This window comes from Brachionichthys hirsutus, chromosome 10 (assembly GCF_040956055.1).
Source record: "Brachionichthys hirsutus isolate HB-005 chromosome 10, CSIRO-AGI_Bhir_v1, whole genome shotgun sequence".
NCBI classification, from domain to species: domain Eukaryota; kingdom Metazoa; phylum Chordata; class Actinopteri; order Lophiiformes; family Brachionichthyidae; genus Brachionichthys; species Brachionichthys hirsutus.
Window position 1 is genome coordinate 3,080,930 of NC_090906.1, and position 27,489 is coordinate 3,108,418.

Sequence of the window (27,489 nt, forward strand, 5' to 3'; positions counted from 1 at the left end):
GGGTTATAGTTTACGCAATGACAAAGTTCATCTGACTTCAATGAGAACATAATTCTGTTCCTGATAATGTACGTTGGCTGTGTGGTTCAGTCCTGCTCTTTCTAGAAGAAGAGAGTAAACAGTGAAACACAGAGCGAGGGTCGCTGGTGCTGTGTTTAGGCATCCTGTCGTGTGTCGTGTTGATTCCAAGCAGACTGCCGGACTGGAAATCCCCCATCAATGCAGGACGTGCTGCCTCGGCTCAACTAACTATGAATCAGTTAAAGGTACCGATGATGAAGCGTCCCAATTTATTTAATTTTTTTGTAATGGGGTTGTAGACCAGAATCGTGTGAAGTTTAACATCAGTCAGGGAAAGTTTGAGAAGATGATGTGTGTTTTATCTCTGCTTCTTTGTCATTTTGAATTTAAAATGTTTTCAATGGGTTTCCTTGTGTGGATGTGTTTGTACGTTAACACAGGTCTCACACCAAGTATCCCCATCACACTGTTAATGATCAATGACCATATATACAGTGCGAACACTAGAGGGCACTATTGTGTTACCTCTTTTTTTAATTTATTACTATTATTTTATCAACATTATCAATAATCTTCATTCAATAAAGTGTGACCAATTAAATAATAATAAAAAAGCACAGTCAGATTGTTTCAGAAAGAGAGTCATTCTTGAAGGCACACCTTAAAATTCTGCATTCTGTTTGAATACAATAAACAGAAACGGACAATTGAAGAACAGCAACATCTTGATAGGGAATTTAAAAATCTTCTCAGCGATCATTTTCATGTTCAAGGGCCAATCTGTCTCAAATTATTACCAATCGCTATTGTGATGGAGTGAAACCTCTAGTACCCATATTGTAAATGAATAGAGTATTCATTCATAAATAATATTTACTCTGGGAATGCTGGGACGAGTCCTACTCCTAAACTATTCCACTACATCTCACAGCTTATACAGCAAACCACCTTTAGATATGCAAAATGACATCAGTGACGACAAAACAACACAAAGATAAAACAAAATAAAAATCAAAGCAATGTATCTTCTTCAAATGAAAAGTGCCAACAGTCATGAATTTAATAGAGAAATTAATTTCAAATATAATACAGGTGTAATCTTGCAAAGATTAAGTCATATTACAGATAAATAAGATACAATTCCTGATCAAATATTTTCGAGAACTCAGACTTAATCCGTGGTTGTGAAAAAAAGACTGCTTTTTTTTTTTACTGTCCGCTGTATACACATCATTGACAGGATTTCACGGACCAGAGTAACTATTGGCTCTGCTGAGGAGGTAATAGTCTCACCTGCATCACCTCGGCTTGTTGAATTGCAAACCAATAATATTATGAAGATACTAACTACACCTCTGGAAGGACGGGTCCAAACTCGTGTTCCTGACCGCTTTATCTACAATCTGGGCCGCAGGTGTTGCGTATCCCAGCAGTTTATGGGCAATGATTATGGAGGTTGCAGGAAGCCGGAGAACCCGGAGAGAACCCACGCAGACAGGAGGAGAACATACAAACTCCTCACAGAAAGGCCACGAGTTGAATTTGAATCTGTGACCGTCTTGCTGTGAGGCAACAGCGCTACCCACTGCACCTCCGTGCCCGCCCCTAGATTGATGTTGTTTTTGTCTTTCTAATATTTCTTTGATTTCTCAAGGAATAATGCACAAGATTTGATGAAAAAAAAAGAAATTTCGTTTAGTATCCATGAGTATACATCTTTTTTTTTTTTTTTTTAGATCTAAATGTAAGTGCAGCAACACCTGCCTTAATGGTTGACTGTTGCAAATCCATTTACCTGACGTTATGGTCACATGACTGAGCTTGATCTCAGCTTGATTGAATTCAAGGGTACAATTGGTCCTTGGCAGAATAGTATACTCTGCTGAATATCAGTCTACTTCAGAAATGGATGCGTCCAAGTCTAAAATGAGGGGCATTAAAATATCTGATACTAAAATTGGTTTCCACATTGATTATTATTATTTTATTTTTTTATATAATGTGCACCATGGTTTCCCACTGTTTTATCCAACTGCTGCAGTTACATTTGAATAGCGCCTGCAAAATAAGGTTTTAAACTTTGTCTCTGGGTGCAACTAATTGCAAATGCAAATACACAGATTTATCAGGTGGCACATAATGTATGTAATTGGTTCTACGCAACACAAAATAGCAAAGACATTAAACATGATTGACAAAAAAACAAATAAACTACAGTGTAGACAGTTTCTAAAAATGTAAATTCAAATTCTTGTGCACATCTTAATTGTTGTCCATAAAAAAAGTTGTGGAGGGAATAACTCTTGACAGTTTTAGATGCATTTTTTTTTTTTTGCCTCGGTGCATGAATGCTACAGTTGATGGAGAAGCATCTGGCAGCTACAGCTTCTATATTTTCATTGCTGTTATCTCAAGACACAGTTTGTTTTTGCAGAGTAAACTAGAGTTCAGTTCAAAATGTCATTTTTTTCACCAATCACCCATATTATTTATATGCTGTTAAACCAAGTCCTTAATGTCATTTCTAATTATATTTTCTTGTAGCGCTGGCAATCCATTCATTTTACTTTCATTTTAAATCAACCAGCACTTTGCTTAGATAAAAACAAATCTGAGTGTCGTATCCAAGCCCTGCCTCTGTCATTTTGGCAGGCGGATCTTCGCTTCGCATAAACTTGAGGCTAAGAGAAGACGAGCAGACTTCAGAGCACCAGAGTGATGCAAGGGAGCATGATGTGAGTGACAAAGATTCATCCCTGGTGTTTGGAAAAATCCAAAAGTCTGGCTGTGGTGTGTCTGCTGCTCCAAAATCCAGCCAGTCCTGCAGTTTTGGAGTTCCTAACGCTAATCCTTCCTGTTATTTGTCAGCGACAGGGGCACAAATGTGTGTCTGTGTGTATTTTTCTTTTTTTTTTTTTGTCATAGATGACAGGACAGGAACGCTTCAGACAAGCTCTGGGTTTCTGTGCTGTTAGAACAGTAGGTGTAAACCGCAGCTGATCTACAAGCTGTGTGGGACGATGCAAAGGACACAAAATGAAGGAGGCCGCTCGGGTCGTGACGCCTATCCTGTTAAGTAGGCCGCTGTTTGAACATTGTTATTCTGTCCATCTTCGATTGCCTTGTTCCTCTCAGTCACGGACAGCTCAGAAGACTCTGACTCCACCATCGCTTTCCTTGACCTGCAGAGCAAAGAGCACCTGTTTATAACTGCCGAACATTAACGACAGGGCGCATCAGGACACACGTTGATCTGTGTTGTTCTTCAATTCAGAGCTGAAGAAGCCTGTTGGATGAGAATCAGCATGCTAACATGCTAAAGGTTGACCTCAACATCTGGTTCCTCCAGAGGTTTCTTTTTATTCCCTGCATTTTTGTTCCTTTATGGAGCTTTTCCTCACCTCGGACAAAGCAAGGTCTATAGAACAGATTGCAAAGCCTTCAGAGGCAAATTTGCTGTTTGTGAATTTGTGCTATATACAAATAAACTAGAGTTCATATTATTATTATTGCTTTGTATTATTTAGCTTATTATTTAAAACTTTTCATCTTCGTGGTTTGGCTGTTTGACTTTTGTTTCCAATCCTTTTTTCCAGCCCAAATAATACCTTGAACAACATTTACATTTTAAAACTTCTGACTTTTTATTTTTATTTTTTAATAAATATAACATTACGCAATACGATGTAAGGCCTGATTGTAAACAATGAAGGGTTTAAAAAAAAAAAGAAGGTTCTTACTTTTCCCGGTTGAAGACGATAAAGTCTCTCTGGACATTGTCCAGTCTCTGCTGTAACTGACCGTCCTGCAGGAGAAAAATAGTGGCAGAAACTCACCACTGGTAGTTCTCCTGTTTTCCACGTTGCAACAGTTCACACTGCTTTCCTTGTCTTACTTTCTTCTCTGTCCTCGTACAATGTGGCCTATAGCAAAGGATCTGGCTCAGCCATGCCAGGTTGCTCTGTTGTGTGTTTGTGTGAGTTAGAGTTTGTGTGTGTGTGTGTGTGTGTGCAAAAGAGACACCGCTCTGTTAAAATAAGCACACGCAAATAAATAAATATGAATGCCGTAGTTATGACTAGCCACCAGAGCATAAACCATTTAAACTTCATGTTATTCTTCCTTGTGCAGTGTGTGTGTGTGTGTGTGTGTGTGTGTGTGTGTGTATGCTCAAAAGCTTAGGTTGCATAGTTTTTATGTGTATTGATCTGTGATACAAGATTCATGTTTGAGCGTGACACAACACTCTATGCCTGCATTATTCCTTATGACAGTAAAGGTAATGCTATTATTATTATTAAATATGATCAAAACTCAAAATATCACGTTAAGCTAACCGTCCTCTCAGCTTTTTTGTTTTACTAGGAAATTGACTGCATTTATCACAAGACCAAAAATAATGTATTCTGCCTAGCAGCTTTCATTAATAGAGTGTGTGTGAATACGTGTGTGTGTGTGTGTGTGTGTGTGTGTGTGTACCGGTATATATATATTGTATGTGTGGGCCATCACTCCTCTGGGGATGGAATTAACCTCTAACTGGCCTGTTCTCCATTTTCCACAAGCACCCAGAGGACATCAGCTGATTTATGTGGACAACGGAATGGAATATGAAAACCTTAGCTGCCTCCTTCGTCTCCTTGCAGCAGGCAGCCGGCCTATTTTTAGGAAAATGAAGGAGGACAGACCTCGAAAATGTGTCCTTCACATTTTTAGCAGTTCTCCAGACAACAACAAAAAAAAGAGATTATGGCGTGTAAACTGGACCAAATGATGCCACTGGCCATTGAATGCAGCGTGAAAGAGACCTAACATTTTCAGGACAGGATTCACCAACCTACATTTCAAAATGCTATTGTGAGAAACTCTGGTGGTGAATGTTTGCAGTTGGTGAAGCTTACCTGTGGCGAGCCATCAGATCTCTGGCCCTTGGTTTTTCTAGCGAGCCTTTTCTTCTTCTTGTGAAGTGGTTTGGACTCGAGGATCATTTCCTCCAGTTCAAACGTTGGGTCACAGTTCAGTCTGCGCTTCTGCAGACACACACACACACACACACACACACACACACACACAGTGCTCATATCATCTGGAATGGATTGTGGAGGTTTAATCCATTTTTACCTCCGCCAAGGAGGTTATGTTTTTGACTGCCTTTTCAAACTCACAGACTAGCTGAACCAGCAATTTATTTCATTGAGGAGAACGTAGTTGTGATCTTTTGAAATTGAACTTTTCGGGTCAAAATACTGCAGGTACTTGACAATTCAATGAATGCAATAGTCTGTATCTTGAATTTCAACCCCCCCCGTGTGACCGAGTTGACACATCTGCTGTAAAAATCAAAAACTTGTAAATTCTGACAAAGACGTAAAATTATTTTGATTCAGGCATTAACATTTTTGTCTGTATCCATATTTTTAGATCAGGTGATCTCTGTTACTCACATTTGGAACAAAGCCTGGAGGAACCTGTTTGCTCAGCACAGCATCCCAGTTGACATCTGACATAAAGTCCAGATCCTGCAGTTCTGCCAAGCAGGAAATGCGCTTCTGGACATCTATGCAGATCAGCTGATGAGAGAACAAGTTTAAAAAAAAGATAAAACACTTGTCCAAAGGGAGGCATTTGTAGCATTTGCATTTGCCTAGAGACAGCTGCTGAATGGGTATGTGTGAGACTAAGGATACAAGGAGAAAAGGGATGAGGGCTGATGTTAGTGGGGGGGGGGGAACTAATGAGTGACAGAGGAAGCAAAAATTAGAAACACAGACTTTTTGAAGTGTGAACGATGGAACGATGGACAGATATATCAGGTTTGGAAATGTCCTTATATTCTCCCTTCTCTGCATCTCTCTCTCTCTCGCTCTCTCTCTCTGTGTGTCTCTCTCTCTCGTTCCCTTTTCGCCCCAACATCGACATTTATATGTCTACATTTCTGAACACTCATTGTCTGACTGGCTGGCTCTTCTTCGAGCTGCTCTTTCTGTTTCAAGGTATTTATATGACTCCTTATGCATTACGTTTTCCCGAGAGAGTGTTATTGTCAGATCCATCCTGCAACGTACTGCGCATGATGCACGTGCAAATCAGTGACCTTTCTGAGAAGAGACTTCATCTCCAAACACCAGGCTGCTGGGTAGCTGGGATGAACCTTGTGGAATGTCTGAAGGATCTCATTAGCTGTGGTGCTGGATCTCATCACATACGGTCTCTAAAGAGAGGAGGGGAAAAAATATGTCACTTTGATTCTGGTCGTAGATACCTGCAGGGGTATTTTGATGAGCATTGAGTATTCTTCTTCTTCCTCTTGTGAGAGGAGTGAGAGTGTAGTGGCATGTTTTTCGTTCTTTACGTTCCTTTTTATGTTGCTATAGTTTGATATATTGTTTGTTCTATTTGTGATTATTGCTTTGTGTTGTTTCCCATTAATTTTAGTTACCTCCACCAAGCAGGTTATGATTTTGATGGAGTTTGTCTCTGTTTGTTTTTTTGTTTTTTTTTAGCAGCATTACAGAAAAACTGCTGGATGGATCTTGATGAAATAAAATCTGAAGATGGGTCTTGGTCTAACTTAGATCCCATCAACTTTTCAGAGCAATCCAGATACCTGTCTGGATACAAAAAAAACTGGATTTATTTACTTATAATGGAGGCTTTTTCAAAAATTCACATCTTGTAAAATATTGCATTCAATTCACTCATCAAAAATCACAGTCCTAAAGGGGTCCGATATGAAACATCAAGCAAAATGTATTCTGGATCTGATCCAGAATGAGGTCAGGAAAACAATATTACATTTTAATATTGAAAACTCCGTTTATGGATTCAAAAATCGGTACAAACAAAAATACATATAAATTCTGTGTGTGTGCCATGTTGGAGGTTTTCACTCTCCAAGGGCTTCTCCCATTTTATTTTGTATTGTGTTGCTTTGCTGGCAAAGCTTTGGCTGGTTTGGCGAGCCACAGATGCCGTCATGGCTTCTGGTGGCCTCACCTGACTGTCAGAAAGGCAATGGCATCAAAGTGGAGGCAGGGGAGATCGTCGGGCACAGTGCCTTCACGGCCGCCGACCAGATGAACAGGGGTGGTCGTTTAGCTTGTTGAGGAGGTGCAGCAGGTGAAGTTCCAGGTAGAAAAGAGGAACATCTGCAGATGGCTTATTTGAACAAGTCCTGCCTCGGATGCAGCCGGTGTCAAAAGATCACTTTGTGAAATGTGGTCCCTTTCATCAGTGATGGATTCCTGATTAAAGAGCTGTCTCTGCATGGTAAAGTTATAAAAGTCCTGTCGGGATGCTGCAGAAACACATCGTGTCTCACCGCCGACACCGCTTCATGATTCTCAATGACAATTCAGAGGAATTCAATTATCACTTTATTGTTAGTGTAGACGATGCTTATTTGCAAGCCAACGCTGAAGAGGACGGAGACGTAGAGACGTGTGCTTGCGTTACCTGTCCTCTTAGCAGTTCGTATGCTGTGATGCCCAGTGACCACCAATCGACAGAGAAGGAGTAGCCGGGGTGGGACCCCTCAAAGGTGTCGAAAAGCTCGGGAGCTGTTGGACAGCAGAAAAATGGACAAGGAAATTAATCATCACACAAATTTGTAGTGTGTCTTTGTTTATTATGATTCTGTTATCCTGTGTTAGCAGAATTTTATTCAGGGACCCATTCATTGGTATATTGTTTATAACACATTTTTGAGGCAGGGAGAATAAAGTACCACCGCAATAAAACCCACCATCCTCATGTCAGCCATGACAGCTTGCTTTGCTATCTTTAAGAACAAATAGGGGTCCACAAACAAACAAAATTAAAACAATGGTTTAATCATGCATTGGTCAAAAGTAAATTCTCTTACCCATATATGGCTTAGTTCCAGCAATGGAAGTTGCTTTTAGGTCATCTTTTACAATTGCTGCGATGTTGAAATCTGTGAGATGGACGTGCCCTGTTCAGGAAAAGTGATGCAGACGATGTGTTTAATACAAATTCACTTGTGGCAGCTGCATAAACAGCAAGATGGCTTCGAGCTGCAGAACCATAAAGCTCTGTTTACAGGATCGGCCGGGCTTCCCCTTCATTTTTTATGACCTCCTACGAATAGCCGTATTGAATATGCAGAAATGGGGAGCAAAACTATTTTAATACAATCCACTGAAAATATGCTTTTTTGTGTAACTTGCTTTTGCATCACTTTTCCAAATTAAAACTTTTTTTTCTGATTTGGTCTTTGCTTCTCATCAGTTTTTCCTTTCTTTGAGGTGATGGGCGGGGCCACTGACATGGAGTGCAGGCCAGGTGTATATCATCACCCTATTTGGACTGTTCCAAGTGTCCTCATGGGGAGGGGAGGTTAAACTGTGGAGTGTATGGGGTAGTGGTTTAAAAGTTACAGTTTAGGCGGGTAACTCCATATATTGTCTCCTTTTTAAGGTTGATTGTTATTGTTAAAATGCATTGGGTAAATGAACCTTATTGAAAATGTAAATCTCTGTTAAATGTGAATTAATCCGCCCCTTCAATTTGGACTGTATCATTTACGACCTCTTATTTAAGGAGTACTGGGGGCATTTTGGGGGCGGTTGCCTGTTGCTTGTGGAGGGGAAACGCTGTCTTCTGTGGTGTGGTGCTGAATCCTGACTAAGTAAGAGGCCGCCAGTACAACACCTCAAAATCTTACGACCAAAATGTAATGCAAATTATTATTCTTAACCAAAATAGACAAAGTGACATAAAAACACATTGCTTGTTACACAGGTCCTTGTTGACCTGCGGAATTATGGCCAGAAGGTTCTACAATGAAGTACTCGCTACTAGTTAGTTAGTTACGGTAGTTACTAATTAGACAAGTGATCTCTTACCATGTTCATCCAGCAGTATATTGTCAGGTTTGATGTCTCTGGAGGCAAAAACACAAGTTACTCGGCATTTTTGTGTAGTCACAGCAGGATTAGATTTTATTTGTGTGCGGTTACTTCGTAAATATTTACATTTCTAATTCCCACCCTAGTTTTTAATTTACATGCAAAAAATTAAAGCAGCTTACATAATGAAATTGGCTTTTAAGGCCTGCAGTCAAAGCGAGAGGTAAGAAAGGCTGACTTCACCTTTGGGGAGGTTCATCAACCACGGGGGAGAATGGGCATTTTTTTTGGAACACTTGGATGCACTGATCCACTGTCATAGTATCATGTCATAATTTCTCTTATTTAACACACTGCAGCACCGAACATTATCAACCACAAGCCGGTGTCAGACAGGAACGCCACTAAAATGAATGTCCTCACCACCAAACTAGTTACCGGACTGGTCCTGCTGATGATATTACAATTTCTGTTCTGTAGATGGCGCACTCCCCTTTGTTCTGCAGGAAGGTTTATATGACTCATATTCGTCACCCAGCTTCCCCCTTACCCAGCTTCCCCCCCCCAACATAATTTGAAACACACAACCTGAATACACAGATTAAAATGTAAAAACGACCAGGATGTGAATTCAGTCGAGGCAGAACCATTATATCGTTAAATCAGTATCTTCATTGAATAATGGACATGGAAAAATGAGATTGAGACTTTTAAAATGAGACTCATCAGTTGAAGGAAACAAGTGAATATCTATTGCTTTTGAGGGAGATGGGGGGGGGGGGGGGGGGGCAGCAGGTGAAGCTGTGGGAGCAGCTGTGACACCTGAGATGACAAACAGGTGCAGACTGAGGCTATGGGTCTCTGGGCACCTCAGCTTCTGTTCATTCTTTCTAATCCTTTCTGCTTTATATTTATTTAATCCACTTTCAGGCAGATATTTTCTCTTTTTTTGGTTATTAAGAACCGGAGGATCTCAGGGAAACTTTTCTGATTGATTAACAACGGGAATTCATGAGATGGAACCAGGTGCCAGGCAATGTTTTGCTTTGTCTTCTAATAAAATGATTTAAAAATCAATATTTAAAAAAGAAACGGCAATCAATTTCGAGGCTTGGCAGATTTAATGTGTGCTCTCCCAGGTGGCTTAGGTGGTAACAGGGCCGTCCACTTATTGGAAAGCCAGTGGCATCTCCTCTGAGTCCTTCACTCTGTCACATCTGAGCAGTGTTCAGCAAACACAAGGTGTTGTGTTTGTGTGTGTCTGCATGTGTGTGTGTTTGGGAAACACAGTCACAATCTCTAGCAAGGAGTGCTTGGGCGAATCAAATGCTCGCCACATAGGTCGGGGTAGGAAAGGTCAGTCCTGTTGCCCTTAATTAGCTGACATTTTCCTCAAAGGCTGGCACTCTGAGAGGAAGGAGGGGCATTTAGCGGTAAGCGAGAGCAAGAGGGCATCTTTTATAGCAAAGGGCCATGTTGCCATTGCAAGCTGATGGGGCAAGGAGGGGCTTTATTTTTTTAAAGCAAAGAAGCAAGGCTCATGAGCAGGTGGTCCATAGGTGTTGTATCGATGACCTCAGTGACCTGTATCGCTTAGTGTTTGTTTAGCTTTGCAATTGTCGCCTGCTTGCAGAATTACAAAGGAATTAACAACCTGAATAAATATAATTTTTATATGCATTTATTTGCTGATTAAGTACAAACAGAGAAATATGCTATCTCAACTAGCATTTAATGATAAATGCATAGCAATCTACATGAAGGGCAACGTTCCTGTTGGTATAATCACTCATTAATCTGACATTAATCTGACCATTTGTTTGCGAGGTTTACGTTCACTGAACACTGAGTTGAATGAATCAGCATATCTCCATATGGGAAAGCCACAACATTGCAGCGGTATCTGTGCACAAATAAACACAGGACAAAATGTTTTGCTTCAGTTAACACAGAACAAATGAGCATCTAACCCAAACTCCAAACCGGAGCCCTACGACGCTTAGTCCTTCAGCAATCCATTGATTAAATGTGATTTCCCATTGGCAGAAGCTGACATGAAGTAATCGAATAATGATCAGCAGCAGCAAAATTAAGTCATAATGAAAAGTATGAAAAGTAGGTCAGACGGCTCGCGAATGCTGACGTCTGGGGAACGATCTGCACGAGTATTCACAGCACATTTAACTTTCCCTCATTCAGCTTGAGACAATAAAGTTGATTACAACGAAAGGAGGTCTTTGAGTTTATCAGTAATTATACCCGTGAACGCATTACAAACCTGGTCAACACATTTGTTCATTAAGTCATCCTGCACGGAGGAATTCACGCCAAATATTTTCCGTGCGTTGCGGATGTGGTCACATTTAATTTTAAGTTGTTGGACCAAAAAGAGAGAAAAAGACAAATATGATATAAACAGTGTGGTTTATAGTGGTTAGCGCTGTCGCCTCACAGCAAGAAGGGTCCCGGGTTCGAATCCTATCTGTGCGTAGTTTGTATGTTCTCCCTGTATCTGCGTGGGTTTTCTCCGGGTTTCTCCCACCTCTAAAAACGTAAAGATTTAGGTGAATTGGTTATTTCAAATTGTCCGTAGTGTTTGAGTGTGCCCCGCGATGTGCTGGCGATGCATCCGGGGTGTACCCCGCCTCTCGCTCCTAGCAGGTTGGGATAGGCTCCAGGTGACCCGTGACCCGCAAAGTGAAAAAGCAGCTATAGATACAAGAAGATCGATGGTATGAAGAGTTTTGAGTAAATGAAGAGAGGAGCAAAATAAACAGGATGCTACAGGGTAAAGGAATGAAGTATGACAGATGAAAGGGTGAATGGGTGATGGAATCTGTGAGACGGCTCTGTGGAAGATGATTCCAGTGGCTTTTCTCTTGGTTCACTGACCCTACAAGCAATTACTAGGATCTAATGGCCTCATTACAGCCCGCTATGAGAGGCAGAGTGGTAACGGAACCCTGTAGCCGGTCATACGACACTGCATTGATACTGGAGTGGGTCGACACACCTCAGAATGCAGGCACACACACACACACACACACTATTTATGTTTGAAAACAATCATTTGTTTGGCATTCTCTCCAAAAATAACTCACAGATGCCCACGCTCAGTCCTATTTAATGCTTTTATATTGTCTGTATTCTATTTTAGGATCCTACTTTAGAAACCAGTAAACTGTCTGTGGGGGTGAGTTTGTTTTGTCTGTCAGGGTGGCACTTGAGTGGTTGGTGGGTGTCAAACCTCCTACGGTCTCCTTCCTGCATCTTGTTGTTTTTCGTGTGAGTGTTTATGACAGTAGTAACGAGGATGTTGACTAAAGTAAGATTTGACATGTCCAGTCAAATGTCCAGGAGCAACCAGTCAGCACTACAAAAACCAAAACTCACATCCCAATTATAAGTGACGAATCATTCCTGGAGTGTCACAATTAGCCGTCTACTCTTAAAGCTACTTCCCTCTGTTTGATCCACACACAGGTAATTCGGTATCTTCTCGTAACAGACAAGCGAGGAGACATTCTGTCACGCTCGGGGCTAAAACCTTCTCCCATTGACGAATCTGCTGCTGAGGGAGAAAGAAAAGAGCAGAGAAAAGAGCAAAGAGGGAAAAGGTGGCGCAAGATCCAGTGGGATCATGAGATGAGGGCATCATTTGAACTTCACTGCCGCAGCAGCTGCTCCCAGTTGCTAATAAATGAGAATCTGAATGAATAGACTTGAAATGAACTGATTTGATGTGCTATGAGATTTCTTAAAAAAAAAAAAAAGAACCACAAAAATTAAATGTGGTCTGTCATTTATTACAAACTTTATATCACTGTAAATATTTAACACTGTCATTCAGATAAAAGCTACTAACGCTGCAGCGATTTACACAAAGCAGCAACAAAGAATGCATCAACCGTGTTTAAGAAGTGTCAATATGCCAAACATTGATGCTTCAGACAAATTGCACAATCAGTGTGTGACTTGTGCATTGTCTATTTAAGTGTAAACTGAAACACTGATGGGTTTTGACTGTCTAACAGCGTCCGCTGCTGACATCATGCAAGTCTTTCCATTATGGGGATTCCAGAAGGCAAACCTGCTCCTGAGGATTCAGTCAGAGATTATTGTTGTTGCTTACAAAGAGGTGAATTCATGTACAACAGCCTGCCCATGCAGTCATGCAATTATAACCAGCTCTCTGAAGATTGAGAATCATTCTATTATTAATAATTGAAATTCCTCAGAGGCCTTAGAGTTGAAAACAAAGTTGGACAGGATATCAGGCGCCCCATGAGGTTGAGTGAGCGGGGCATACCAAAAATACAGAAGCCATTCACAAAAATAAATGTTTGAACAAATTTAGAAAAGACAAGAAAATGGCTGAAATATGGTGGAAGTCGTATTATGAGTGAAATCCAATGAGATGTCTTTTATCATATGAATGATCCTGAAAAAAAGATTTGGGACCTAATTCTTTAGAATTTTCACTACACAACAAATAAATATATACATTAAGTGAAGAATGTGTGGGAGACACACACAAAAATAGAAAAAAACAGGCACTTGGAGAGCGCAGACCTCGGCAGAGCAGTTCATTCCCCTCATAATTAGATTCAAATGGCGATCTGGATCGTCATCAAAAGGTTCTAAATTGTTCTTGGTACCATGAAAAGTAAAAGTGAATCGGATTTGATGCATATTTTTTTACAGATTTTTTCCAATCCATAAATTTGGTTTTCAATGTTAAAATGTAATATTTATTCCTGACCTCATTCTGGATCAGATCTAGAAGACATTTCACATGATAGTGCGTATCGGACCCCTTTATGTTATGTTCGGTGAGTGAATTGTATGCATATTTTACAGGATTTAAAAAAAAAGCCTCCATTATAAGTAAATGGGAAAATCCAACAATCCTGATCCGATCCAGATGAAATCCGGCGGTGAGGTAGAGGTCCTCACCCCACACGACTGTGTTACATAAACATCAGTCAATAATCAACTGATATTGAGGAACAGATTTCGAAGCTCCAATGATAGCAATGTTACTGAAAATTTCAAACTGATCCATAATCCACGATCTCTTCTGGAACATCACCAAAATGTAATCATCTGTTCCTGGTAACATTCCCAACATTTCCTGAAAATGTCCTGAAAAGATCCGTCTAACTTTTTGAGTTATGTTGCTAACAGCCAGCCAGACAGACAGACAAACCAACGCCGGGGATTACATAACCCCCACCTTGGTGGAGGTAATAATTATGTCATGATAAATTACCTGGTATAATGAACACATTTTATGACATTCGTCAAATTATTGTTTTATATGTCATATATAAAGATCATTTTGCATCACAGATTAATCATACCCAATAAGGATATTAATGCTATCGTACTCAACAACGTTATTTCTGTTATACTGTATCCGGGTAGATTTATATGCGCCACCACCTTGCATCATGCTGCCCTCTCACTTATTTTCCATTCAGGGATGAGCAGAAGCGTAAATTGTTAAACTGCTGTCGTCACCCCTCCCCCGAGATCATACATTCATGTTTGCCATGTAGTGCCAAAGAGCTCATTATTGAAACTGTGTTGTCTGTTGTTATTATGCACTGCTGTTGTTGTGTTGCTATGGCTATGAGTAGCGTTACTGATGAACTAACTAAAATCGTTGTGCTCATCATCTCTCTAATTATCTTTAGATATTAAAATGATAATGCGACGCTTCACATTGTAATCTAAGAAATTATTATTCTGAATGATCAGGATTTTTTGTAACAGCGCTGTTTGCCCTGATAAGTTGAACTGGCAACGCCCTAAGCTTTCACCTGTTCAGTTTGTTGTTTGTTTGTTTGTTTGTTTGTCAGTGCGGTGGCACAAATACAATTGTCTACTCTAGGGTGTAAGACGAATAAAAAATAAATAATGAGAAAGAAGAACGGGTCTTTGTGAAAGTCATTAAATGAGGTTTAAGAAAAAAGGTTTTTTGCAGAGATTTTAAAAGGGGGCTGGGGGCAATAAAGAGAAAATGGATCGGTATCATTTTTATAAACTCTAGTATGTGTACTCTAGGGATACACAATGTACCGCAGGAGCAGACTCGGTGGACGGATGCTACAGGAACCAGTCAAGTACTCGATTTTCATGCAGCCTATATCTAGCTTCAGGGCAAGAACAGGTTTCCTTCACATTACACGTGTGTGATGGCAGGTTTGTGGGACAGATTTGGCCCCCTTTACATTGCGTTCCTGATTTGTTTGTTTTTTACACATAGATCCTGAAAGAGCGTTTGCAAATGCAACATTTTTTGCTCTGTCCATAGTGTCCCATCCAGATACACAAAGACGTCTGGGACCTGAATAGTGAAGTGGTGATGACTCATCCAGACACATCATCCTGAGTCAAATTACTGGCATGCATATTCATAGTAGGGCGGCACAGTGGTGCAGGGGTTAGCGCTGTCGCCTCATAGCAAGTAGGTTTCTTCCTACCTCCAAAAACATGCATTTCGGTGAATTGATTACTCCAAATTGTCCGTATCGTATGAGTGTGTGCGTGAATGATTTCCTGTCTCTGTGTGGCCCCGCAATGCGCTGGATATTCATAGTACTTATCAGACTCTACTTGATGGTACTTATTAAATCACTGTTCATTATTATTAATTAGTCTAATTATGCTGCAGGTAAATAAAGTCACAGTCTTTATGACTTATGGTCATCAAAGACCTACAGAACGAGAGCTTGTGCATCCTCCTGCATTACATACACATACAAGCATATATAATGCAATCTGAAAAAGTTTCAAATTCAGACTCCCGCTCTTGCAAAATCTTCACCTCACCCTCTGAGGGAGGAAATTATGAATTTGATTTCCATACAGATGAGCCGAGAATTGCTTTCTGCTCCGCTTCCTATTTGAAGCTAATGAATTTAGATGGAAAAGATGCTGCCGAATCTAAACAAACGCCCAAACCGCCGCGCGTCAAGTGTCCTTCCCAGTAATGAAACAGAAAATACAAATATTAATATTCCTCAATGCATTGAATGAATCAGAAAACAAATCATCCATCCCATTTATATTTATCAGGTTTGTTCCTTTGGAGTTTTGAGCAGAGTATAGACGGTCTGCTTCAGGTTCAAAGCCCCTCTTTCTGATTCCTCAGTCATCAGTGAAGGAGAAATACTTAGCATTGGATGGAATATTGCGCAGAAATGATAGGTGGGGCCACAATAAAGATTTGCACCAAATATCAATACATTTGTGTTTCAGACAAAAGTCTTTTTTTTTTTTTTTACTTCTTTCACTCAATGCATTGATAACATCTTGGTAGAATCATTAGATGTGACAGGAGATGCTTCGGCCACTTCAACAACTTGAAATAATTGGGCTACAGCCATGTCCTTTCCGGCCAACTGAGCATGTGGCACTGCTATAGCTGAATCTATTTCTGCTGATAAAGCAGTTAAACTGCATTTTACAAATCAAATGAGGCACCAACAGCGGAGTGGACAGGAATATTCCAATTAATGATGACCATGGTCTGCAGCTCGGGATAACCTGATGTGTCAGATGTGACCCTCTTGCCAAGACAGCTTGTATAATGTAATAATGTAGTAATATCAGTTTGTCAAAGACTATTTTGTTGACTTTATTTGTGTAGCTGGAGAGGAGCTGCAAGCCATTCCTTGCATTACTAACATTTCTAAACAAACTAAAATGTAACTGTCACAAAAGTAAAAAAAAAAAAAAAGAGGGCCCTGGAGAAGGAGACTCAGACACAAATGTCTCACCTGTGTATGATGCGCTTGCTGCAGAGATATCCAAGGGCCAAAGCCAGTTCACAGACGTAGAGCTTGACGGTGCTTTCAGTGAAGTGAACATTCTGCTGGAGGTGATAGCGTAGGTCTCCTCCCAAAAGCAAATCCACCACCATAAACATGTCCTCCTCATCCTGGAAGGAATACCTGTGGGATAAAAAGGTCAGGAGTAGATGGGGGCGGGGGCGGGAAGAGTGTTGTGAATACATGAAAATAACAGTGGTGGCAGAAAGAAGGACGAATAAGGAAAGACAGTCCGCAGAGAGCGACGATTGAATTGAGGGAAACAATAATGGAAAATGGAACAAATATTCTCAATTTGAGCAACAAATGTAGTTTTGCGACTGCGTTTCGAAGGATGCGCTGGTCAAGCTGACGTTTTATTAACACTGGAGTGAAGAGCTTTGCATTGACGACATTCATAAAATTTGCAATTGCTACTTATTCCTAGTGAGAGCTCTGAGTCTGCGTTTCACAAATATTAAGGGCGAGACAGCACCATTTGAATAGGAGCTCGTTAAGGAGAGCGAGTTGGTACAGAGCCCAGACAGCTTCGTTAAGACCTTCCTAAGAGAGCGAGGGCGAGAGAGAACTATTTGAATAGGACCTCGTTACGGAGAGCGAGTGGGCGAGAGTGCACCGTTTGAATGGGGGAAAAGACTTTACACAAACTGAGTTTTCACATGATTTTGAAGAAAATGTGAAGGAGAAATGAATACAATATAATAAGTATGTATTTATTGGGTATATATTTATTAAAACATTTTTTTTTACTGCATGCCTAACCAGGCATGTCAGGGGGGCCACAAAATGAGCGTCCGCGGGCCGTAATTCAATCTCATCTGAAAATCTTTTTCAAGGGAATGACATAAAGTCATAAAATTCACCCATCAGAATTTCCACTTCATCACGTCTAAAAATAACTTCTGAATCCATCCCGTGTCTTTGAGTATAGATGGTGCTTGATGATCTGTAGAGATTGACAGCTACCACAGGGAATCAATCAATCAATATTACATGAAGAAAGTCCTTCTCACTTGTAAACAACTGCCTATGGTAGCTCAGAAACTGGTTACACAGGTTAACGCCATGCTTCTCGACTCTTCTGTGACCTATTTACTTATTCAGTAAGTAACAGCCTAATATACCTTATGTTCTTTACCAATCTTATAAAGATGACCAGAGAGCATGACTAAATAAACATCAATACTCCCTCCATCCATTTCTGTTCTGTAGCTTTCCAGATTGTCTCCACGTTGAAGTTACAGCACTTATTTGTAAGTGAGTAAAAGTAGCTGAAGATTACAAATCAAACTCGTATTATTATTTTTTTTTTGCATGCCTCAGTCCTCTGTTCGTTTGTCAAATATTCTCTGGGTAATGGTAGACGTGGTAATCTATTAATTAATCCACCGAGCCCTGTCGCACACGAGCATTACCAAGTGCATCGCTGTTCCCGTTATATACGAGCCAAAAATATATTACTAATTCATTTATCGGCATTGATTTTCTAACAAATATTGGTTGATGTGTTAATAATACCAATAGTTGCACAACTTAAATGCATCCCTTTGTCCTCTTACGCTCCCTCTTTATACAGCATGTGAAGGAGGATGTCTAAGAACCAATCAGAGGCCGCTTATTTTCTAACAAATTAAATTAAAATCAATGAATAGAAAATTGTGATGTAGCAATTTTTCTTCTTAAATTAAGAATATTGAATTATCAGGCAAAATTTGATTGTATATTTTTCCTGCATGTGGAAAAACATTTGGAGAGACTCCGGACTTAAGCCGTGCTCTGTGTGCAACAGGATGTTCTACACCACGGTTCAGACCGGCCATAATATTTGCTACACTGCCACTCAACTTCTTCATCGAGGCCATACATTTCTTCTGCAAGACATTTTATAGTTGGTGTCTCATTACTGACGCCTCAATCTAACGGCCTCCCTTCCTCAACGCCCTTCGCCAGCAGCCTGACGTGAGGATCTTTGGCTGGATGGATGAAGATTGATCGATCTGACTCAAAACAGTCTGCAAAGTCTCGGATAATGCTGAGTCCACGTAACAGACGTTTGCTGATGGCCTCCAAGTGTAGAAATACTGTTAATGTGCACCCTGAGGAGGGACACTGAACAGTCCTCCTGTGTGTGTGTGTGTGTGTGTGCGTGTGTGTGAATTAGAAAACACCTGACACCCAAAGCAAAAACACCTTGACTTTGATTGAGCTCTTCCACCCTAAAACAATAAATGTCTAATAAGACCAAGAAAGCACAAACGATTCTCTACCTGTGGATATCAGGTTTAGAGAAATGGGGGAACAGAACAGCTGGATGGATCTGAGCAGACTTGCAGGCATGCTGCAGACACAGAGTCCATCTCACACTTTAGCAAGGCTTACAAAACAAACACAACAACAAAAATAACCGTATCATGTAGAAAGCCTTTTATAATGCAAGACCAGAATCATTCATCCATCCATCCATCCATCCATTGTCTTGTAGTTGAGACAAGGATTTGCTGGCGCCTATCCCAGCATGCTATGGGCGAGAGGCGGGGTACACCTCGGACGCGTCGCCAGCCCATCGCGGGGCCACACAGAGAAAGACAATTCATGCACACACTCGTTCACTACGGACAATTTGGAGTCACCAATTCCAAGATTGCATGTTTTTGGAAGTGGGAAGAAACCGGGAACCACTGTGCCACCCTGTTCATATCATATTTGTCTTTTCTTTTTGGTCCAACAACTTAAAATTAAAAGTAACCACATCCACAATGCATGGAAAATATGTGACGGGAATTCCTCCTTCCTAATTTCATTTGGTCTGATGTCAACAGGCTAAATGTTTTGGCAAAAAGAATTTTGCCCATAAAAATCCAGCAATTATCTGCATCGCTGTAAAAGCCGCAGGGTTCAAAGAACAGAGCGGTGGCTTATAGTCTGGAAAATGCATCAAACTGAAGTTGATAAATATGAGCAATATGAAATAACTCAGAGGTCATCCCATTTATTTTTACCTCTGTCAAAGTACCATAAATGTTAGCAGCACTTGATCAGAACGTGCTCTTATAGCTGCCTGGCCCAGTTCTGTTGATTTTTCATTTCAGCAGGTCACCTTGACGCTAGGCCAAATCCTTGGCATGCTGACAGGCTGCTATCTAGTGTTCAACCATCCTTGCAGTATAGAGAAGACGATAACACTGTGAAGTGCACACTTTGTAGAATGACAGCGGGTGCAGGTTGGGTATCAGCTCTAGCACGGCTTAATACTATTAGCAGAGTCTTCGTCCAACACGGACAATGAGCAGCCCAGCAGTTCCTGTATGATTCCAAATACTTGCACGACTACACTTTTATTTTGGAGATGCCTGGAGGGGTTTTGCTGGGCTTTTTTGCTGAGACAGCCATTACCTTTGAGTCAGTTATTTATGCTTGACGTTCCGAAAAACGAAGGAAGATGTCTTTCTATTCATGTGATTACATAAGGAGAGAGAGAGAAATAGAGGCCCTGCCTGAAGCAAGTAAAGCTTTTACACCACATTGGTTCAGAGCTTTATATTTTGTCTTTTTTTTTCCTTTGATGGATACTCAATGACATTTTTTCTTCTTCTCCAATTGTACTTTACATTATGCAATACTGTACTTTGGAGTTGAGATGTGGGAGATTTAATGGAAGCCCCCCAGACTAAAATGTTAAACATGCATTAAAAAATTAGCACTCTGAGAACAAGATATATATATATATAATTTAATTTGTCCTGTCTTTTAAGTTCATGTTACTCGCCTGCTCAAATACAAATTAGACATCAAGAGGAGAGAAAAGGAAGTGAAGCAGGTGTTTGAAGAGGAAAATGGGACATAGAGAGAAAAGAACGGAGAGATGGGAGGTCGGCACATGCCTGCTGGTGTCTTTCCGTGTATGACCTTGACTGATGCCTCAGGGCAATTACAACTTTTGCCAAATCAACATAGTTGCAAGAGAGAGAGAGAGAGAGAAACAAGAAAGAGAGTGGATGCTGACTCAAGCACATTTCCGGAGGAACTCACCCCAACCCACTGCCCCTTTCTCTATTCCACTGCTCACCTCAGTTGTTTTTCCTTCTCTATACTTCCTCTCTCAGCTCTCGGGCTATTCCCCATTTGGATGACCTTGTTGGTGTTTTTCCTATTCTATCCTCTTTTGACTGCGCTTTGCTCTCTTTTCATTTCTTACCTTAGTTTTGTTTCCCTGAGATGTAAACAATTGTTGCTATATGATTAGCACATAGCGGTTCACAGTAATCATTAAACTGGCTTCTGTAGTTGAGAGAATCAGAGAGACAATGAAAGTCCTTCATAAGCAATCCATCAACAACCAGCTGTTCCCATACCGGGAGTCGAACCCAGGCCGCCTGGGTGAAAACCAGGAATTCTAACCGCTGGACCATATGGGATGTGGTTGCGGTAACTTGAGATTCAAAGGGAGGTGAACTCTCTATTTGACTAAATCCCAAAGGAATCTCACGCCAGCAAAATGGGAGAGTTTGGCTGATGCATTGGCGCCTTACCAGAAGTTGACCAGGAAAGGATGCTCGAGGTTCTGCATGATCTGCAGTTCTTTCAACACGTTCCTCACTTCGTTCCGCTCCACGCACTTTAACTTGTTCATGTACTTCATGGCATACATTTTCTTAGTGTCCTTCTTCTGCACAATGCAGACCTGGCAGGATCATAAAAGGGTGAACAGCATCACTGCTGCAATCAAAGTGAAGGCTTGGTTCGTCTTCTGCTTGGGCATCTCTGTCTCATAGTTGGGGATGCAAAGGACAGGGTGAAGTGGAGAATGTTGGCTTGCTCCTAACAGGACAAGCCGAAAGGACTGGTAGTGGTAGTAGTAATAGTAGTAGTAGTATACGTTTACTGTTAACATAGGTGATGAATTGTTTGTAATGAGTTGCTTGTTGCTCCGAGGCCTCAATGAAACAACAATTGCAATCTGTGCTGGCAATAGATCCTCGTCAATAGCAATAATAGATACTCGTCAATAGCAATAAGGCAAAATGCTTGAGAGAAAGTTCAATAGTTCATCTTAAAGTTATTGAATGAAAGTATTGTCCGTTACTTTGTTGAGGTGCACAGAGAAAATATGGATTACCTACTCCATCTGAGTTGTTTGTAAATGAAAATGTATTTTAAAATATTATCAAAAATTATTTTTTTTCCAGACTAAATTCTTAAATGTACCTAATTAATTTTTCACAGAAACATTTGCTTTAACAGTTTGTGGTACATGTGTATAGTGCAGTTTACCGTAAAGTAGTTTTACACAATTTTTAAGGTTGGAAAAAAATCATGGACAGTCTGGAAGATTATGGTAAATTTAGTGTTTAAAGGGTCGCTTGTACCACCATCAGGCCTCTCGGTTGTAACGCCGGCTGCCAGTTTGTTATGGAGCTGGATGTATGTGCAAAAAAATTAATTATTGTCAGGCATGAGTGAACAGATCTCCTGGTAGGAAGAAGAATATTGATCATTACAATGAAGTGCAATTCCTCATTTTTCCCAACACCAGTTCTATTATAATAATGCTAATACACATCCTTACATTCTAAATTTGACTTATTACCAAAGAATATAATTCAATTAATCTATGATAACACACAGGCTTCTGTGCAGCACAGTCTTTGGCAGAATGTGAGGCTCTGCTTTAGAGCTGGTATTGTTTACTTGTTTGCTAGTTTTTAATTTGGGGAATTTGACTGCTCCCTTACCAAACTCTCTTTCATACTCTCCACCTTGAAAAGAAAACAAGTATGCAAACATGGACTCACTTTTCCGAAGCTTCCTTTTCCGATGGCCCTCAGGATCTGGAAGTGATCGAAATTTACTGGCGAGGAAGAAAAGAGCAGAAAAATCCCTGTTAATTTAAGTTAAAAACAAAATTTGTTTATTTTTTTTATTCGTTTATTTAACAGGGACAACGCACATTAATAAACATTTCTGTAAATGTGCCAGACTTAGCCAAAAGGCTATTTTACATCTGTTGTCCCTGGACAGAGATTCCAAGGCACCCCAAATATATACACATATGAAATAAAATTAATAAAAATACAGATATAAAATAACCACATAAATAAAAACTATATTTTATTTGTTCACACATGTTTTATCATTAAAGCAATATTGCTTTCCATAATTTGAAAAGTTGTGGATTTATCAGCCAAAAAATAAGGTAAACAAAGAGAAGAAAGTAAATACGCCCACTATTTAGAAATATATTACAGTTTATCACTAACTTAAGAATAAATAGATTATATAATCATTCTAAATGGAAATAGATAAATGTCAGGAGTCAGTGCAGCTACAATGGATTTATTGTCAGGTTCAATTTGAGGTAATTTAAAAAAATGCAGGCAGTCAAGCTGAAGCAGATGGAGATCTCCAGGGCAACATAAGGTTAAAAATAACAAAGGCCCTCCCCAAAAGAAAGAAAATCAAGAAACAGATATGTAAAAAAGTAAAGCGTGCACCACAATATATACGAGACATCATCATGAACCAAAGCGTCCACGTTTCACAGTTTATTATTTGAAACGTATTGGGCTGGTTGTTTATTGCTGCAAACGCACACACACGCACACACACACACACACACACACACACACACGATATATTGGATGTGACAGTTCATGTTACGCTCTGTTAGTCACGTATCATTGGCACTTCCTTCTCTCACACTATATGTGATGGAGTGTTTACACATCCTGTGCTGACAGGACCCATAAGAAGCCTTCATACACACACACACGCACACACACGCATAGACTTACAAATGGCAGTAATGAGCATAAGCAGACACACACACGAGGTAACACTGCAGGTAACACTGCAGGTAACACTGTAGGTAACACTGCAGGTAACACTGCAGGTAACACTGCAGGTAGCACTGCAGGTAACACTGCAGGTAACACTGTAGGTAACACTGTCGTTAACACTGTAGGTAACACTGCAGGTAACACTGCAGGTAACACTGTCGGTAACACTGCAGGTAACACTGCAGGTAACACTGCAGGTAACACTGCAGGTAGCACTGCAGGTAACACTGCAGGTAACACTGCAGGTAACACTGCAGGTAGCACTGCAGGTAACACTGCAGGTAACACTGTCGGTAACACTGTCGGTAACACTGCAGGTAGCACTGCAGGTAACACTGCAGGTAACACTGTCGGTAACACTGCAGGTAGCACTGCAGGTAACACTGCAGGTAGCACTGCAGGTAACACTGTCGGTAACGCTGCAGGTAACGCTGCAGGTAACACTGCAGGTAACACTGCAGGTAACACTGCAGGTAACATATGTAAATGTAATATGTAATGTAAAACACTTTAAATGACAGTTTAAATGCTGTTCGTGCGTGTGAAACACTGACGAGAGACAAATCCTTGCATCATTGGACAGATGTATAGAGCACCCCCGACCTACACTCTGTTGCAGCCCCCCCCCCCCCCCCCCCATCTCTTTTCACAATGTCTCGCCGTGTCCTTTATTTTGTCACTGCTGGGAAAGCGCACAACTTTGGCTAAAAGAGCCCGCATGACTGCACAACAAAAAACTCATGCACACAATTGGGCACAGTTGTAATGCCGACACCAAACTAATGAGAGACGCCCCTGTACTCTGAATTAGTAGTCAGTTTCCACAGCGATGGGAGTGAGCTGGAGAATGTCGTGTTTCGACGATGACGCTCTGCCTCATCCAAAGTGCTGCTCTAAATGATGGACACCTGAGTAAGAGAGCATGTAATGCACACAAGTAGAATTGACAGCTCCTCCGTGGCCGTAACTAACTGAGGAAATCATTTGCTTGCCAGCTGGAATTTGACGGACACCTGCTGATCAGTTTGGATGGTAATGATCCTGTCACTTCATTCTCACAGAGCTTCTCAGCAGTGCCACATCTTTGCACGCCTTACTTTTTCAAAGCTCAGCAACAACTCTTCATCTGCACCGAACTCTTACATGTACCACAAACCCGGTCTCTCTGAACTCACAAGAAGCCCACAACCGACTCGTCTTTGATTCAGATCTGTCTTTTCATGCTCGTGTGACTGAAGTAATGCAGCCCTGTTTTGCCCAACTTAACACAAATGACCAAACCAGGTCACCCCCTTCTCTTGCTGACTTAAAAAAAAAAAGGCAATCCGTTATTTCGTCCAGACTCAACTAATGTAGTCTATTTTATTCGGCCCAACATCCAACAACTGCAACTGACCACCATGCTTTTAACTCATAGTAAGGACGGAGACACACACCAATGGTTAATGGAGAGTTTTAGACTTGACAATTCACCTAAGCTGCGTGTCTGGTGATGGGAGGAAGCCGGAGAACCCGGAGAACCCGGAGAGAACCCACGCAGACACGGGGAGAACATGCAAACTCCACACAGAATGGCCCCAAGATGGATCTGAACTTGCGACCTTCTTGCTGTGAAGCAACAGCGCCACCTACTGCGTCGCCGTGCTGCCTTGCCGCCCATATGAGCAAGATTGCTGCCTGGAATCTTCTCGCTGTCTAAACTGTCGGCGTGCCGTAGCTTTTTATGAGCAGATTTAGCTGAACATCAGTGAGACACAAATTAATGTGAGACTTTTCTCTTTTTTACGTACATCAGTGTTCACTTTTTGATTCCATGAATGTAAATTTATATGAAAATAACTTTAACTTTGTGATGAAAATGCTTCATATCAAAAGTGGCAGAAATGCAGGTTGCCCCTAAAATGAAATGTATATTCAGCAAATACAACTGTAAACAACGTTCTCCACGTAAATAATCCCAATGTTTAAATAAGCAGATTGAGCTCCATGCTGATCAGAGTGCAGACACAGATACGTATATTGTGGTTCATGCACCACCAGTAATAGCTGATTTACAGAAAGGTGTGCGCATGAAGGTGAACTCTGTCGGGACATGTTTGCCTCCTCTGAGAGGGATGTGTGTTTCACATGCTCCTTCAGTGTCACACAGATTTTCCACCTGGTGTGACCGACAGCCTCTGGATAATTCAACCCGTTTAATGCCCTCCTGTCTGCAGTCACAGACGATAAACTATAAACTGCTGTTTTATACTGACTGACTCATGATTTAATTATATTTATTATGCTTTGAAAGCAAATTCTTATATGCAATTCGCTTGATTGAGGGTCAGGGTTTTTATAAAAGGGCTCTGTTTGACATTACATATAGCATTTACATATGGGGAGGAACGATGTGTTACTCAATACAATGGAAGGCAGGGCAGTTAAAGCATTTAGAGACCAACCAACACAAATATTAGTTGGTGGTATCAACATGTTTGCTTTGCTAACAATGTGATTTCTTAAAAAATAATAACACTAATAATGGTTGCATACTTCAAAATTAGGGATCACAGATATTTGACTTCATCACCACGTCAACACCAAATTAACTCAAGTAGTAAACGTGTGTGTGTATGAGCTGGAGATAAAATTCACATGACTCAAAAGTAAGACCACCTCCATACTAATAATTATATAATAAAACTAGTGATGCTAATGCTAAAATATGCTAATTATGCTTTCTGATCAGTCAAAATATTCGAACCACCAGCTGCTAGATGCTGTGCGTGTGAAACACTGACGAGAGACAAATCCGTGCATCATCGGACAGATGATGTTCTGCAGCGTAAACTGGAAATAACTCAAAAGGCTCAAAGTGTTTCTTTAGTATAAATATCTTCTCTTACAGACTAAATTTAAAAGTGTCATATTGCTGGGTTTTTTTTTGTGTGTGTACATTTTCAGTACATGACAATAATATGCATCCGTGTTGCTGCTCAGAAGATGTACCGGTCGTCTACCCTCTTAAAAGCAAATGCTAAAACATAAATAGCGTCATGAAGGAAGGGGTTTCCTTTTCTGTGTCCAGTGGTGTCTGGTCTAAAAATGTTTTTTTTGCTGCATGTATTAATTCCCTGTCGTGGGTGAAATTACCTCTGCATCAACGGGGGGGGGGGGGGGGACACAGAGGCTCGGTTATGAGTGACGTTTCCAGAACAGCACACTAGAATGACTAAGCAACAAGGTAAAGCATGAATAATGAACCTCTTCTCCACAGAGGTCACCTCGAGTGAGAGAGAGAAAGCCATTGCTGCGGCGATCACAAACGTAATCATTCCGTTTTGACACATGACAATGAAATATCTATCTCTGACCAGATACATCAATCTGAATAATGAATCAGCTGCGCTCAAAAACAAATGCATCAGATCATTTGCCTCTCGCACCAGAGATTCAGCCACTGACTCGTGAAGCCCTGTTGAATTTAAAGTTTTGGGATGCAGCCATTATGGAATTAATTTCTGAGGCTTATCGGATCAACGCGTTGAAAATTAAACAATCTACTCACATCACAAAGGAAATGGAAATAAATTCAGCGCAAGAGCTTTCTGCCTGTCAAAGTCATAACTGCTTCTCTCGCTGACCTTGATGCTGATCAATCGAAAATAATAATAATAATAATAATTTTTTAAAAAAGCAGCCTGGCAAGATTTTCTACAAAGGCCAACATGTGAGGTTTAGAAATATCAAGAAGGAGTCAAAACATCGACCGCAATGCATCGACTTTGAGGACTGAAACTTTGTTCCCCCCCGTCTGTCCCATGTGTCTTCGCTTTCAATAGATACGGGGAAACTCGAGCCAGAATTTTGGGGGGTTCATCATCACTCACCTTCGTCTGTGTCAGCAGCGATCGACGCCTTGGCCGACTGTCCGAGCCCCAT

The 27,489-nt window shown here is 40.7% G+C and overlaps 1 protein-coding gene and 1 non-coding gene across 2 annotated transcripts; both read right to left on the bottom strand.

Moving 5' to 3' along the window:
* Positions 1-3,085: 3,085 nt before the first annotated feature.
* Positions 3,086-27,489, bottom strand: stk32a (serine/threonine kinase 32A). Its single transcript, XM_068744527.1, has 12 exons — positions 27,438-27,489; positions 22,522-22,577; positions 21,259-21,410; positions 16,679-16,852; positions 8,889-8,926; positions 7,886-7,975; positions 7,477-7,580; positions 6,116-6,232; positions 5,466-5,591; positions 4,923-5,051; positions 3,762-3,826; positions 3,086-3,203 (listed from the first exon to the last, which is right to left on the bottom strand). Exons 1-12 carry the CDS (start codon positions 27,487-27,489, stop codon positions 3,086-3,088), a joined length of 1,221 nt encoding a protein of 406 aa, XP_068600628.1.
* Positions 21,073-21,144, bottom strand: trnae-uuc (transfer RNA glutamic acid (anticodon UUC)). Its single transcript has one exon. It is a non-coding gene; the product is annotated as a tRNA-Glu (tRNA).